Source organism: Bacillus rossius, chromosome 2 (assembly GCF_032445375.1).
Source record: "Bacillus rossius redtenbacheri isolate Brsri chromosome 2, Brsri_v3, whole genome shotgun sequence".
Taxonomy (NCBI): Eukaryota; Metazoa; Arthropoda; class Insecta; order Phasmatodea; family Bacillidae; genus Bacillus; species Bacillus rossius.
Window position 1 is genome coordinate 14,409,145 of NC_086331.1, and position 15,392 is coordinate 14,424,536.

General features: G+C 38.5%; 1 protein-coding gene across 1 annotated transcript in view; it reads left to right on the top strand.

Annotated features, from left to right (window-relative positions):
* Positions 1-4,773: 4,773 nt before the first annotated feature.
* Positions 4,774-15,392, top strand: part of LOC134529119 (facilitated trehalose transporter Tret1-2 homolog) — an 88,305-nt gene continuing 77,686 nt past the window's right edge. Inside the window, exon 1 of the mRNA XM_063362872.1 lies at positions 4,774-5,355. Within this exon, the coding sequence (XP_063218942.1) occupies positions 5,305-5,355 (51 nt within the window). The 5' untranslated portion in view covers positions 4,774-5,304. The remainder of the gene's footprint in view (positions 5,356-15,392) is intronic.

A 15,392-nucleotide genomic window follows, 5' to 3' on the forward strand; every position in this document is an offset into this window, starting at 1 on the left:
TAGGGTGTGTGTCATTTCCGTATGTCCGACACACGGTCATATTGTAAGGTCTGTCAACTTCCTATCTGTCCCTTTGGTGATGCTCGCAACGGCTAGCGAACTAACGGCTTCAATAACGGTTTAGTTTTGAACTTCGTCAACAGATGGCGTCGACTTTAATTTCCAACGTGCTATCGTTTGGCGCGTCTGTAAATAAAATAAACATGACATGGCAATGGGCGAAACGAGGATATAAACATCGTTCGTTACAGTGATAAAATCAGATACTTAATATAGGCTATATTTAAAAAAAAAATTGGTTATCTGTAAAGTCGGTTTACGGACGATAGTTTAACGTGACAACGTCATAACATAACATTGATGAAATTATTGCATACTTTTATGAATAAAATTGAATAATTTTAATTTTAATAATAAAAGAATAAATACTTGAAATTATACTAGTAATCATATTTTTAAAATGCAAGAATAATTAACCTTTATTGCCGAAATTGTTGTTGTAATAAGCAATGAAAACCCCATTAACTTTTCACTTCACTTTATAAACAGTCGACGAAACAGTTCACGTGTAGATGACTTGTAATTAATTTTAAAAACTGGCGTTTAACTATAAAGTTTAAATATAATTATGAACAAGTTTTCATATAAATAAACTGTACACAAATATCTATCATCAATTATATGAATCACCATAATTTTACTGCACTCGCCGACAGCGTAACGGAACACAGCGTAAAATTACAATGAGCGTAATGGGACACAGCGAAACGGAACAATGAGCGTAACTGGACACAGCGTAACGGAACAATGTGTGTAACGGGACACTTTTTCGTGCGTGCAGCCGGCGTTCATCGATTTATTAGACGTTGTCACGTCAAAAATTTAAAAAAGCTTCCGCATAACGACTTTAGTAAATATTATTTTTAAACGGTTTTGTTATGAGATGTATCTTTTATACTCCTGACAATATATTGTGCCACTTCTTTAGTAAATATTTTGGGAATAAATCACACACTTTTCTTACAATGGTAAAATCTCAGCAATATCCTGAAATTGCGTGGGCGAAGCCGTGGGTTATTAAATAGTGGTTTTTATATTTCGTGAGATGGACGACAAGCAATTAAAAATTTAATGACTAGATCATAAATTGTGTATTATATCAATCATTGGTTAGCATTACGTAGTTCAAACACAAAAATCATGTACAACTCTTGTAAAAAGATGTAAAATAGGTAGCAGTGCCAGAACATGTTCTTATTAGGTAGGCCTATTATCGATCATAATTAATATATTTACAAATACGTACACATATCATTTTGGTGTCCACTTTGTCAAGTAGAAAGTGTTCTCTAACAACAAACATGATTGTTTAGCACACTTAAATATTCAAAATTATCGCCAACGAATCTTAATAGCATCACTATCCCACCCAAACATAGAAAATGGTACCATGTTAACATAAACATAAACACTACAAAATAACTTTTACGAAGCCATATGCCACGATCACAGTCAGTCAAAACAGTACAGTAGCAAAACTATTATTAATTCAAAATAAGCGTTAAACTTTGGTTTTGAAACACCCCTTGGTTGCAATCTGATGATGATATATCTTAAATTTTCCCTATCAATTTAAGGGAGTTTTCACTTTAAAATATATACACTGCCCAATTCTTTCGGTGTTGCAAAAAAATTAAATAAGACATACAGAATATGAACACTTGCAGACTATCCATTGCTATATCTAAATGAAGATTTTAGTTTAAATAACCCTTGTTAGTTTTTATTTTTAGTATATCAAATAATAGCTGAATAAACGCTTTCACCAGCCACAGAGGTGAAGAAAGATAAGCTTGGTGTATAAAGTAACAGCAGCAGGTATGCTATCATCTGCGAAAGTGAAATATACTCCAGGCATCAAGCAAGAGCTGCAGGTCTGCTCTCCCAGCCACAGAGGCGAAAAAGTGCTCGGTGTATTGAGAAAAACGTGTAGGTTTTCTCTCGTCCGCCACAGATTTAAAAATGTTCTCAGCGTGTCGAGAAAAAGATGTAGGTCTGCTCTCGCCCAACACAGATGTCAAAATGTTCTCGGCGTGTCGAGAAAGAGATGTGGGTCCGCTCTCGCCCACCACAGATGTGAAAATGTTCTCGGCGTGTCGAGAAAGAGATGTAGGTCTGCTCTCGCCCAACACAGATGTGAAAAAGTTCTCAGCGTGTCGAGAAAGAGATGTAGGTCTGCTCTCGCCCGCCACAGATGTTAAAATGTTCTCGGAGTGTCGAGAAAAAGATGTAGGTCTGCTCTCGCCCAACACAGATGTCAAAATGTTCTCGGTGTGTCGAGAAAGAGATGTGGGTCCGCTCTCGCCCGCCACAGATGTGAAAATGTTCTCGGCGTGTCGAGAAAGAGATGTAGGTCTGCTCTCGCCCAACACAGATGTGAAAAAGTTCTCAGCGTGTCGAGAAAGAGATGTAGGTCTGCTGTCGCCCGCCACAGATGTGAAAATGTTCTCGGAGTGTCGAGAAAGAGATGTGGGTCGGCTTTCGCGCGCCACAGAGTCGAAGATGCACTCGGTGAAAGCTTGCAGCTCGACCTTGTGGTGATCCGCGCGCGGGGGCCCGAGGTGCGACGGCACGCTCGTCAACACCCTAGGCCAGGGCCGCCTGGGGGGTGACCTTGGACTGCAGAGGTCCTGGGCTCGGATCTCGGACAAGGCTCGCCCCGGCCGCTGCGAGCTTCCTGCGCGCGCCAACACTCGCAGTCGTTCTTACTTGGCAGTGCGAAAACTAGCTTCAATGTATAATTAGGGGGAGAAATTTTTCGCTAAAAGATTTGAATACTTATTAGACTGCAACAACGTATACCCGCACCTGTGGTTTGTTCCTTGTAAACGGCGGCCGTCTGCGAGAGAAGTCGTCGCCTTATTTGACCGAGCCACTCAGGACGCGTTTACTTCCGCACTGAATCACTGTTATTGGTGTTGTCACAATCGACATGTACCTGGAAGAAACTCTCCCAATCACGGAACACAGACGATGCTACATTGTTTTAACTATGATCTAGTACCGGAATCTTTTCGCGAAATCTGCATGCCCCTATGTATAATTAATAGAAATAAAATAATGAAAAGAAGGCCGGGATTTTATAAATACTTTCGGTAAGGTGTAATTTCAATCAAATTAAAAAAATTATATAAATACTCTGTATTCTATAATAATATAAACACGGGTTTGAAATTGATAATTTAATTTGGTAAATTAATCTATATGTATTTAAATTAATTATGAATATCAATAAATATTATAAATATGTATTCTAGTTTAGAAATTTTAATAATTTACAAAATAATAATGAAATAATTTATAATTAATATTGCAAATAAATCAAACAGGTGGATACATAACCTCACTTATATAAATACACTTGAAAAGGTTTTTAAACACAATTTCTATCACTAATAACCACAATAAATTATGTTTTTTTTTAATTATATGGGCCAGTATGTGATTTAAAAGCACATATATAATTTTTATTTCTATGAGCTTTTTTTCATCTTGTCGATTTTTGTTGCATGCTGCGGGCGTATCATTAAAATTCACTTTCATCTTTTTTTTCCCATAACGTGCCTAAAGAAGTGTGACTTCAAAAACAATAGCATGCATTGTGATTTAGAACTGTCAATTTACAGATACAGGGATATGAATGTATATAAGAAGGCTTGCAGATGTTCGAGTGAGCAAGTATGCATATTACAAGAGTGGAAGTATATGAGTGCGCAAGTATGTTATCCTGTCATCGAGGCCCAACTACTTAGGCCCCACCCCCTCCTTTTCCTGATCTTGCCTATTTTTGTTTTTCTTTGAGTGATACACTTTCGTTACGTTCTGATGACGTCCACGCCTCAACTTAAACCTACCAGCGGTTAAGAGGTTTCACTTTATATATATATGTATATATATATATGTGTGTGTGTGTGTGTGTGTGAATTATTTAAAAATTTAAAATTTTCTAGCCATTTTTTTGACGTCAACAAATTAATATTCTCAGATGTCACTAAACTGTTTGGTACGACGTTGCTAGTGATACGAATTTCTTATAGCACAAAAGTGGCTTCAGATACTTTTCCATAACATTATAATACTTTTATTTTACTTATTAATGTAAAGTCACGTTTCTGAAATGTATTTGTAACATTGTGTGCTGTATAAGGAAGTTTAGATGTATCTTAATTCTTTTTTTCTGGTAAAGGGTGCTAGATTCTAGATATTTGTAATAAATACACATTTTTTTGCTCTGCAAAAAAAATCGTTTTCCTTACACGCCCCGGGAAAGCAAAAAATGATCGACTCAGTTTTGCTGTAGGTCGCGGTGTGTGCAATGAAACGTTTCAACAAAATGGCGGACTTAGGCAGTTGTTGCGCCGCGCGCGGCGGGGTAAACCAGTTGTCCTTCCACGCTGGCGTTGTGGCAAGAGCCGAATGCCTTCTAGCCTCACCTTCTAATTTCTCATTGAACGCCTTCCCCCGCGTGCAGTGTGCCGAATGTGACTGGCGCGCGGGCCTGCGCCGCAGACGCCCGCCAGTGTTCGCCGCGCGTGCACCTCGCACGCAACCGTCGCACGGAGGGGAAGCGGGGAGCGTTCTTCTCTCTCCCTCTCTCTCTCTCTCTCCTTCTTCTCCTTCGCGTCCGCGCGGGTGGCAGCCCTGACGGCGCTCGCGAGCGGAAGAAGGCACCCGGCGTCCGAAGCCTGGCGGCCGACGCGAGAAACACTCTTTTTCGCGCGCCGCCGCGTATAAAAGCCTGCGGGGGCTCCTGCACTGAGCTCTTATCACTTCAAGTGCTGGTACACCGCATCCAGTGTCGCAGAGAATTCGACCAGTTTCAGGTCTACAGTGATACTCAGCAAACCAACATTTTTTTTTTCCTGGACGATTTAATTGTTTTCTATTCCGTCAACATTCGCCTAACCTAAATTTAAAAAAAAAAACTCACGCTTATCCGTAAAACACGTTTCACGAGTCCAGTTCAAGCCGCCGATTTATTTCCTGTTAACTAATTTGGTGAAAGTTCTCTAGCAGCTGACAACGCTTCGCACGAATGAAAAGTGGTGGAAAATAATACGTACTTGCGCTTTTGTTTTTTTTTTATTCTTCTTCTTCTGAAGATCTACGCTTTCTAGAGCTTTTGTCATTATGTGCGCAAAAAATATTGTGATTGAGTTTTTGTTTGCGCACAGGTGAACGCTTAGGTTTTGTGTGTGTGAACATATATATTCTTTTACAAAATAAACTTAATTACAATCGAAGATGGTGGTGAAACACATGCAAAAGATCTGGAAATCGAATATTTCTCGAGAGGTGAGTACACATGTAAATACTATCGCATGTTTATGTATAGTCAGGAGTGTGTTTTTTTTTTTTTTCAGTATTAATATTTTAACCACGGGAGCCACACAAACAAAGGAATATATATTTTGTTATTTTTTTTACTTTAAAGTGTTTGGCAAAACATGGCGGTATAATACGCACCATTATGCGACGAAAGTTTTCCCCCGCCATTACGGTCTGGACGTACCCATGTTTGGAGAATACTGTGACATTAACTATAATTGCCTGTCAAAGGGGAAAAAAATATAAGGTTGTTACCGTCGAGAAAATAAACTGTGAAGACCTAGATAACTTTACACTTACCATATTTATTAAAACTTTCCTGCTTTAAAACTTTTTTGAACGTTTCTCAAGCTAACAAGCAAAATATGTACCCAGAACTAAGACAAAAACATTTAAAACATTTACCTTGCACAATCGTGTTACTATTAATTTTTTTTTGGAAATGTTTACAGCATATCTGTTTCAACATGGTTTTTTTTATTTGCTATGTCTTTTGGCTAAAATACTTTTGAAATATATTCCTGGAAGATGTAAAATGGAATGAAAACTCCTCACTGGGCATTCCATTTACTTCTTAGTTTAAAAACTTATATATAGAAACAAAATTAATAATCTCAAAATAACTGCAATTTAAAAGTACCACAGTTCCCATAAAAATATTTTCTTCATATTTCCTACACGTTAACAAAAACAAGTGTCACATGGATAAAAACAATAATACTATATAGCTATTGTAATAGAACATCATGCAACAATATTTAAGTTTTTTTTTCATTTTTAACACCTCTTGAGATACTTCATAATAGATGCACACATTAAGAAGTTTGTTTAATGTGAATGGCTTACATTTGGGAAATAAATTTAAATTATTGGTTTCAAATTGCTTGGAAGCATTAATATGTTTTAAATGCCTTTGTTGCTAAGCGATGGATTAACTTAAGCTTGTTAATGAATGCGCGTTTCTGTTTTAATAATACAACCATCAATTCGCCCGTTTTTAACCAAATATATAGGTAAATCAACATTTAGTTTTGCAATGAAATTTTGTTTTAATAAATTTCCTAGATGGACTTTAAAGTTTACGCATTAGGATTTGAAACTTAACATTCTCAAACAATAATGTTAAGAAAAAATTTTGCTTTGTTCCTACTTAGAACACGTAGTATTGATATAATATGTTATGTTATTTAAAAGTGGGGACTAACAACACACACGCATGTTGAAGGGATTACAAAATGTTATGTGGTTCCGTGTATTCATTTTCATTAAATAAAACTGTATTTATTACTCAAGCTTATCGTTTGTGCTGCTGGTCAGAATAATGTTACATTTAAAATGAATTTGTGAAGTTTGTTTTTAATTTAACTACAATTTTTAAATACACAACGTGCGTGAGACACACACGAAACCATACGCAGATTTTCACCTTGAAGCATGATTGAAAACACATAAACTTATACACATAAATGTTGTACATGAAAAAATAAACGTGCCATAGAGTCCACTTAGAATGGTTGTAAATAAGCCTAAATCAGATGCAAAAACCAGCACCAAATTATTTCCACGAGACGTTATCGGATGAGTATGATATATATAAAACTTTTTTTAAATAAATCATATTATTACTTTACAGTATTGAAAAATATATTTGTTTTTAATCTTAGAATATATTTTGTAATGATTCTACTAATATGGCATTGTAGACTAAATAATTCCTCCCTTCTCCCCTTGCTTTTACATAGCAAGTCAGAAAATACCGAACACTTTTTTGATATGTAATATTACTATCAGTGGCCAAATACTTAAATGCTTACATTAAGAATACCATCCATGTTTAGTGAAAACCCCTTGTGATTGTTTACATTGAAAATACTTTATATCTGCCCTTTCGTGGTTGTGTGACTTAAGGTACGTGTCAATTAATAAGTAGTCAATAAGCAATTTAAGTCCTGTACGAAAATGTAAAATTAGTACTTTAATGTAATTCATTGTTTGTGAGTGATAATGTATGGATAGTGTTTAGTCACAAAAGAAAATTATCGTTTCGCTTACATCTCCGACATCACAAAAATATTTTTAAGTGGGGAGGAAAAAAAATACGTTTTTTATGATTAAATTTTTCTAGGAATTATAAGATCGTGAAAATCTTAGATCAAAACTGTATCTATTGTACCACTTGTCCCACAATTTGGCAGATACCCGGAGATAAAGCCCCAAAACCCTCGGTGGTGGCCTTACACTAATTATAAGGGTAGCAAATGTTTTTTGCATAGAATTTTATAACAATGAGATAATATTTAGTGCAAATGGTGAATTATTTATAATCTGGAAAGTCTTGGATCAGAACCATATTCACCAGTTGCGAGGAAACAGCTAGTCTACATCCAACTTGAGATCTCCTTGAAAAATCAGTTAACCGGAGAGTCTGCGTGTTAGACGCCTATTTTGTTTTAATTATTCGAGGATTTTAAATTAAATAAGTCGTCATTACAAATTAGCTATTGCTCACTGTTACAAAATTGTACACTAAAATAGGGCGATTGCATTAAGAAATATTATAAAAAGGATGTCAATCTTTCGCCGCCATTGCCTAAAGTTGCTTGTATGGGATCTAGCGGCGTCGAAGACAAATGTTTCGCCGACTTTTCTGTCCACGTTCCAGTCACCATCTCCAGGATATCAGTTAACTGTTGAGGTTCTTGGTAACTCTCCTGACTTAAAAAGTTACTTCTGCCTGAGATGGTAGTGCTGCAGCGAATCACGAAACACTCCCCTCTCCGCAAAAGTATTTAAAGGCAGAAGCATTTACAATAGCTTCATTAGGTTACTGCTACCCTGAAGATGGCGAATGCAATGTCGACCGAAACGTCGATGAAATCTTCAACTTCGACGTGGCTAGAACCAACAAGCCAACAATTACACTAGTTTGAAAATATAAAAAATCTTTGATCAGAAAATAACTAGAGAGTGTTTTGTTATTTTACTCTCTCAAAATTTGTTAAATTTTTTATTAATACCATTTTTGAATGTACTCTTTTTTAAAACACTCTAAATACAAATTTGTGAAAAAAATTCTGCAAATCATTGTTTATCTGATGAATCATTTTAATCATCATTACAGGGAATTCTATTGATTTTCTGTAGTTTGTTTATTATTTTTTTTATATTTAGAATTATGTCCTTACGTATCAATAGATGGATAGTCATTCAATAGGCCGTGTTAATATTACATATCACTGGCTGGAGAATAGCGACCACTCATTTTGCAGTCTGCAGTACATTCATGCCAGCTTCATTTACGTGGTTATTCGAGTTTTTTGTTTTTCTGAGCAGAATTTTTCTTGTTGTGAGACCGCTTACATATTTACATATTTATGAATTCGCTAAGCTGAACCTAACCAGTCGGGAAACAGGTTGCGAGAGTTCTCTGCTCCAACAGGGAATAGAAGACTCAGTGTCACCGCCTATGCAGAGCAGCGTTCAGGGCGTCGCCATCTTGTGCACACTCGCGGAGTGCAGAACTTAACGGAAAATCACACGCCATTAAAAAACTTAAAAACTGCTAAAGACAACATATTGGTGTCTGTTAACGAAAAAGCATTTAATAATCTGCTGAGGGTGGATGAGTACTTATTTTTCGTATTTTTTTTAAACTTGATTTTTTGGCGAGTGATAGTGGTAAACCGCGTGCCTTCAGGATTATTTTTACGCATGAAAACCCGGTACAGTTTCATTGAAAGCGCCGAAGGGACTGGCATTGCACGTTTATCTTCAGCGGCGCTACGCACAACGAGAAGACTTATCGGCAGTCCACAGCCTTGCGCTTAGAGGCGATATCGCGCTGGAAGCACCAACGACGGTCGCACCTATCATCCCGCCTCACCAGCAAAGATACACCCTTGACTAGGCAGGTGCTTCAACCCGCTCGGCCAACGAGCAAGGATACTAACGCTAGTCCAGAACACTTTTAAATTCAATTATAAATAAAAGTCGGTTATTAGGTCCAAATTAGCAACACTTGGGGCAGCTGTGTACTTTTTCTTTTTTTATTATATTATCGCTGGTGCCGATCCACGTAGCGCAGTCGGCTGCACGCCAGCTTGCGGTGATAAGGTTTTTTGTTCGAGAGATACAAAGAAATATTTTTAAAATTAAAAACGCTGCATAGGTTTTTAGCTGGTGAGCCTTGGTTCGCAGGTTCGATTCCCGACCGCTTGTTGAGAAGGACTTCCTGGGTTCAGTACTGGCTGACGTGTTGTCCCTGGATCTCCACACTGCGGAAGGCAACGCAAAACCATCTCGCCCAGTCCGCCTCAGTCACTCCGTGACCGATATCCCCGTGGCGAAGTCTGGGCATCGAAACTATCCTTCCGGCCGACCAATCAGTAGAGACCTGCAAAATTCGCGGTTTCGATGGACTTCAGGATAGACTGCACATACTCCTGTACACTCGGGAAAATAACGCAAGTTCATTGGCTGCCGACTTGTAAGTCGTCTCACCTGGTTTGTCTGTGATTCGATCCTTCTTTGGTTGAGGGTTCATGACTGATTGAGATTCGTCCAGATGAACAGTAAGCCAATAGCAAAATCATCTAAGAGGTATATGTGTTTGAATTCTAGCCTATCACCGAATAAATCAGCGAATTTTGCAGGTCTCTACCAATCAGTAGAGACCCGTGAATTTCGCGGATTCATTTCGTGTTATGCTAAAATTCAAATAATTATACCTTAGTGCTGCTTCTGTCATTGGTTCTCTGTTAATCTGGAGGACTGAGAGCCAATTAGAGACCCTCACTCATAGAAATGTTGAATCACAGGCCACCCAGTCGAGACGACTGACAAGTCAACAGCCAATGAACAGTTGGCATTTGCCCGAGTGTGTAGAGGATATTGGAGTCCATCCTGGCGGTCATTGAATCCGCGAAATTCCCGGGTCTCTAGCAATCAGTCATCATCATCATCACAACTGTTGTTTTACATGATTTAGGCAGTTTGTTCACTTGAACAAAACAAACCATGGACATTAAGGCCCCCGCCTACCTGGGCACACACACGGTGTGCAGAGATTAAAGAAAAACAACGCGATTTCAAAACTACTCAAGATATCCGAGTAGGGTCCGCTTACAAGAAGCATTTAAGAATTCGCTGAGGGCCGAAAAGTACTTTTGAATTTGGGTAAAGTTTTTTAAACTGTATTTTTAGAAGAGTCAAAATGGCTAAAACGCATGTTTTTAAAGTAAATTTTAGGCGTAAAACAACTGGTATATATTCCTTAAAGCACTTAAGAGACTTGCATTACACCTGTTTCTTCATTGATCCGCCATTTAATGTTACGGTCACAGCTCAAATTTCACAGTTGTCCTGTGACGACGAGAAGACTGCGCGCTAGTTCAGAACCTTGCGCTTAGAGGCGACACAGCGCTAGAAGCACCGGCGAGCGTCGCTCTTATCATCCCGCCTCACTAACACACATACACCCTTGACGAGGCGGGCCCCTTAAGGAAGAAATAATATCATGACACACAGCAATTTTTATGGTTTGGCAGCCAGCCTGCTACCACAAGTTTTGAGTAGTTTATTTTATTATTTATATTTTTGATAATAAAGTCACATTAAAACATAAAAAAGATGTGGGTGTAGGTGTGTGTACCTATATATATTTCTCAAATGAATTAATCTCAACAGAGAATGTTCATATTCAACATCACTGCAAGCTTGTCACAACAACCTTGTTGCTAGCTTGTCACAACAATCTTGCTGCAAACTCGTCTAGACAATCTCGCTGCAAGCTTGCATTATTGCGACCACAAACTTTCTGCAAGCTTGTCACAAAAATCTTTGCTGCAAACTCGTCTAGACAATCTTGCTGCAAGCTCGCCTAAAGAATCTTGCTACAAGCTTGCCGGCACAATCCTGCTTCAAGCATGCCAATAAATTTTGCAGCAAGCTGGCAGTTAACCAACAGGCACTCGAACGAAAGACATTTTGCTGACAGGCACCAGACAGGAGTGTCGTTCGCCGACAGGCAGTAGACTGTCAGTCAAATGGCTAATGGTGACTGTCTGCACTGCGCAACTAGGTTGTCGAGGAAGGACTCGACCGTGGCCTGTAGTCAGGATCTACCACGGCGGTGGTTTAGGTACACACCTGGGTACTTGGGTACGCGGGTACATCCTCTGGGATGCCAGTCCAGTACCACTGCGCGACTTCTTCGTGGTCGGGTCTTGTGGTCAGAGAACCCGCCCCCCGACCAAGACGGTTCCTGGTTCCATTCCCGGCGGGTGTACGTGGTTCACGTGGCCCAAGGCACTATGGGACAACGTATTCTTCAATCCTCTCCAAGCAAGGGCAGTGGGAAGATGCTCTCGTCTTTTGAAGTACAGCGGACGAGGCTCAGAAAAACATCGTTATTTTAAAAGTCTTTTAAAATTAACTTTTTGACGTGATAACGTCTTATAAATCGATGAACGCCGGCTGCACGCACGAAAAAGCACGACTCATTGTCACGTTCCGCCTGAGCCGAGCGTGCAAGAACCGGCTAAACAACCGTGCGAGAAAATCTTCTATAATATCAAACAGGTTAAAGCGGGCTTTTTAAAAGCAGCAATTTAAAAAAAAATTATTGATTTGTCCAATTTCGTCATTTCAAATTAATAATTTATTGACATTCATTTTATTTCAGTTTATATATATATATAACTAATTGTTCGTGATTAGGTATATTTAAACAAATTATTTAAATGAAATTGGTCAAAACTGTAAATAATATTTAAAAATTAAAAAGTATGCAATTTTTCATCAATGTTTTCTTATGACGTTATCACTTAAAATTATCGACCGTAAACCGACTTTACATACAACCCCCCCTTTTTTTTAACTAGTATAGCGTTAGAGCTTTCTCAAAATTAGCGTAATAAACTTTTTTTATACTTAAAACCGAGTGATGCGGCGCAACGGACGAACTTCACGCTCTCATGCGGCAGGTCGCTGGTTCAGATTCCGTTCCAGTCGTCCTGGTTTAGGTCGGCCATGGTTTCCCGAGACGACTACGTTAGTGGTCACTGCAAGCCTGGGGTGGTTCGCGCCTGGCTTGTGACGAGATGTGACCGACAATACCCACACCATCAACGATACCAATAACTAGGGACAGGTATTTTTCGCGAAAAGGTCTGAACACTTATTCGACTGCAACAAGGTATACCCGCACCTGTGGTTTCTTCCTTGTGATTGGCGGCCGTCTGCGAGAGAAGTCGTTGCCTTATTTGACCGAGCCACTCAGGACGCGTTTACTTCCGCACTGAATCACTGTGATTGGTGTTGGTTACAATCGATATGTACCCGGGAGGAACTCACCCAATCACGAAATACAGACGATGCCACAGTGTTTTAACTTTCATCTAGTCCCGAAATCTTTTCGCGAAATCTGCATGCACCTACCAATAACGTACTCAAAGCAGCCAATATGAACGCAGGTACTGTATCATAGATCATACGTAGGGGCAGGAATTTTTCGCGAAAAAAAAAACCTGAACATCTACTAGACTGCAAACCAGCGGTTTCTTCCTTGTGATTGGCGGCCGTCTGCAATAGAAGTCGCGTTGTTTTACCGAGCCACTCAGGACGCGTTTATTTCCGCACTGACTTGTTGTGATTGGTGTTGTAACAATCGACATGTACCTGAGAAAAAACTCACCGAATCACGGAACACAGACGGTGATACAGTGTTTTGACTTTTAGCTAGTCTCGTAATCTTTTTGCGAAATATGCATGCCCCTAATCATCCGTGATGTTATTAAAAGTAGCTAAGCCAACCAAAAAAAAAAATCTTCCAACAGCAATAGAAAGGTTAAAAGATGAGTTCTAATGAAGATGGGCCTAAAGTACGATGGAATCTTCTTCCTAAGGTTGTTTTCTATGAATAATTTAAATATGTTTTATTTGCACAACAAAACTATTTCTATATTTTAACTCCAGAAGAAGGACTTATACCTTTTTACCACGATGCCTTTTTGACGTAACATCGTCTAATAAATCGATGAAAGCCGCCTGCACGCAACGAAAAAGGATGACTCATTGTCCCGTTACGCACATTGTACCGTTACGCAGTGTCCCGTTACGCTCATTGTACGATTGCGCCGCATCTATCTCTCTTCCACTCGATTGGAACAACCATCGATTTTACTTTTTCGAGGCACATTAAACTTGAAACACTCCCATTCGTTTCCCACTTTTCCATACATCGTCCTATCCTTAACAGAATAACACAGATTGGAAGAAGTTAAATAGCAAACATGTATAAAAGTTATAGTTAAAATAATCTGTTCGTTAAAGTAATAAACATATTTGAATTAATAAGTGCAAATAAAAGTAAATTTATCAATTAAATTGTAGATTTCATTTCACTTCTTCTTTGTATCCATACAAAATAGTGATAATTCAATAAAAATGATTCAATTTTATTCATAAAAGTATGCAATCATTTCATCAATGTTTTGTTATGACCTTGTCACGTTAAACTATCGTCCGTAAACCGTCCTTACAGACAACCACTTTTTAAAGTATTTTTTGATTAAAAATGTTTTCAGACGTACGTCATTGCTGGTTATACTGTATTTCATAATTACGCCTCAGTAACGGACAAAAAGATGAATACGCGAACACACAAAAAACAAGCCATAATTCGCCGATGTTAAATGTTAAATGCAAATACCACATACAGAATTCTGTGAAAGGAATTAGTAGGAAAAAAAATTCACAGAACACACGAACACAGTGAGCTACTGTGGCGTGGCAGTTTAAAAAAGAAAATTAAATAAAGTGAAACACCGACATTGGTCAACACAGGGACAAAGAGATGAACACAACAATATTGAACAAGTAATTTGCACAGCACGACAACACAGAGACGCATCTCTTTTGTCCATTGTTGAGGCTTGTCAATGGCATAGTGTCCCCGAGAATTGGCATGTGTCCAAAAATTGCATTTTAAATAAATTTTTCACACTACAACAATCCTTCAAAGAACACAATTAACATTTATGGCAAAAAAAATTTGAAACATGCTTGGGAAAACCTGCCCAAATCATTTTGGACCCTTTATATCCAGAATTATTCAGTTACATTGTATTGCAGTCTAATTTGGCATATATATATATATATGTGTACTGTATATATATTTCACTATTATCAAAACTAGTTGCCTAGTAATGACCCGCTATACACATCTCTTCTCCGCAGTTTCGCCGAATGCAATGCAACTCAGTTTTGTTTACGGAATAGGTAGACCAAAATTGTAGCGAAAGAGTTCACAATAGAATAACAATTGTTAAATTTATTCGGGCCTAAAAAAATGTATTTCTTGATTACTGGGGAAAAAATAAACAATTTAAAGTTATTCGTGTGAATCTTTATTAAATACACTAGAAACTGATTATGAGCTCAAGATTTTCATAACAAGAGGCGTTTTGACATATTATTGTGGGAATAGTATAAAATAACACTAAATTTAATAAGTTACTGATCAATTCTAGGAATCCCCTTTTATGTACCGTTTGTATTACGGCACTGCGAGGCATCCCGTTCCGCTTTGGGATGTCCCGCAGGCGTCATACACGCACACATAACTAGACTTCGCAGTGAGGTGACAAATGCGTGTGGTTATCTATTCAGTGTTGAAAGCCATCAGAATAAATGCCAAGCGTAGTGCCTCGCGACTCTTCTACATCCATTGTCATTGTAACCTTCTTATACACTTTTATACTTTTGGGTAGGGGCAGGCGTTTTTCGCGAAAAGATCTGAACACTTATTAGACTGCAACAAGGTATACCCGAACCTGTGATTTCTTCCTTGTGATTGGCGGCCGTCTGCAGGAGAAGTCGTTGCCTCATTCTACCGAGCCACTCAGAACGCATTTACTTCCGCACTGAATCACTGTGATTGGTGTTGTTACAATCGATGTGTATCTGGGAGAAACTCACCCAATCACGAAACACAGACGATGCTA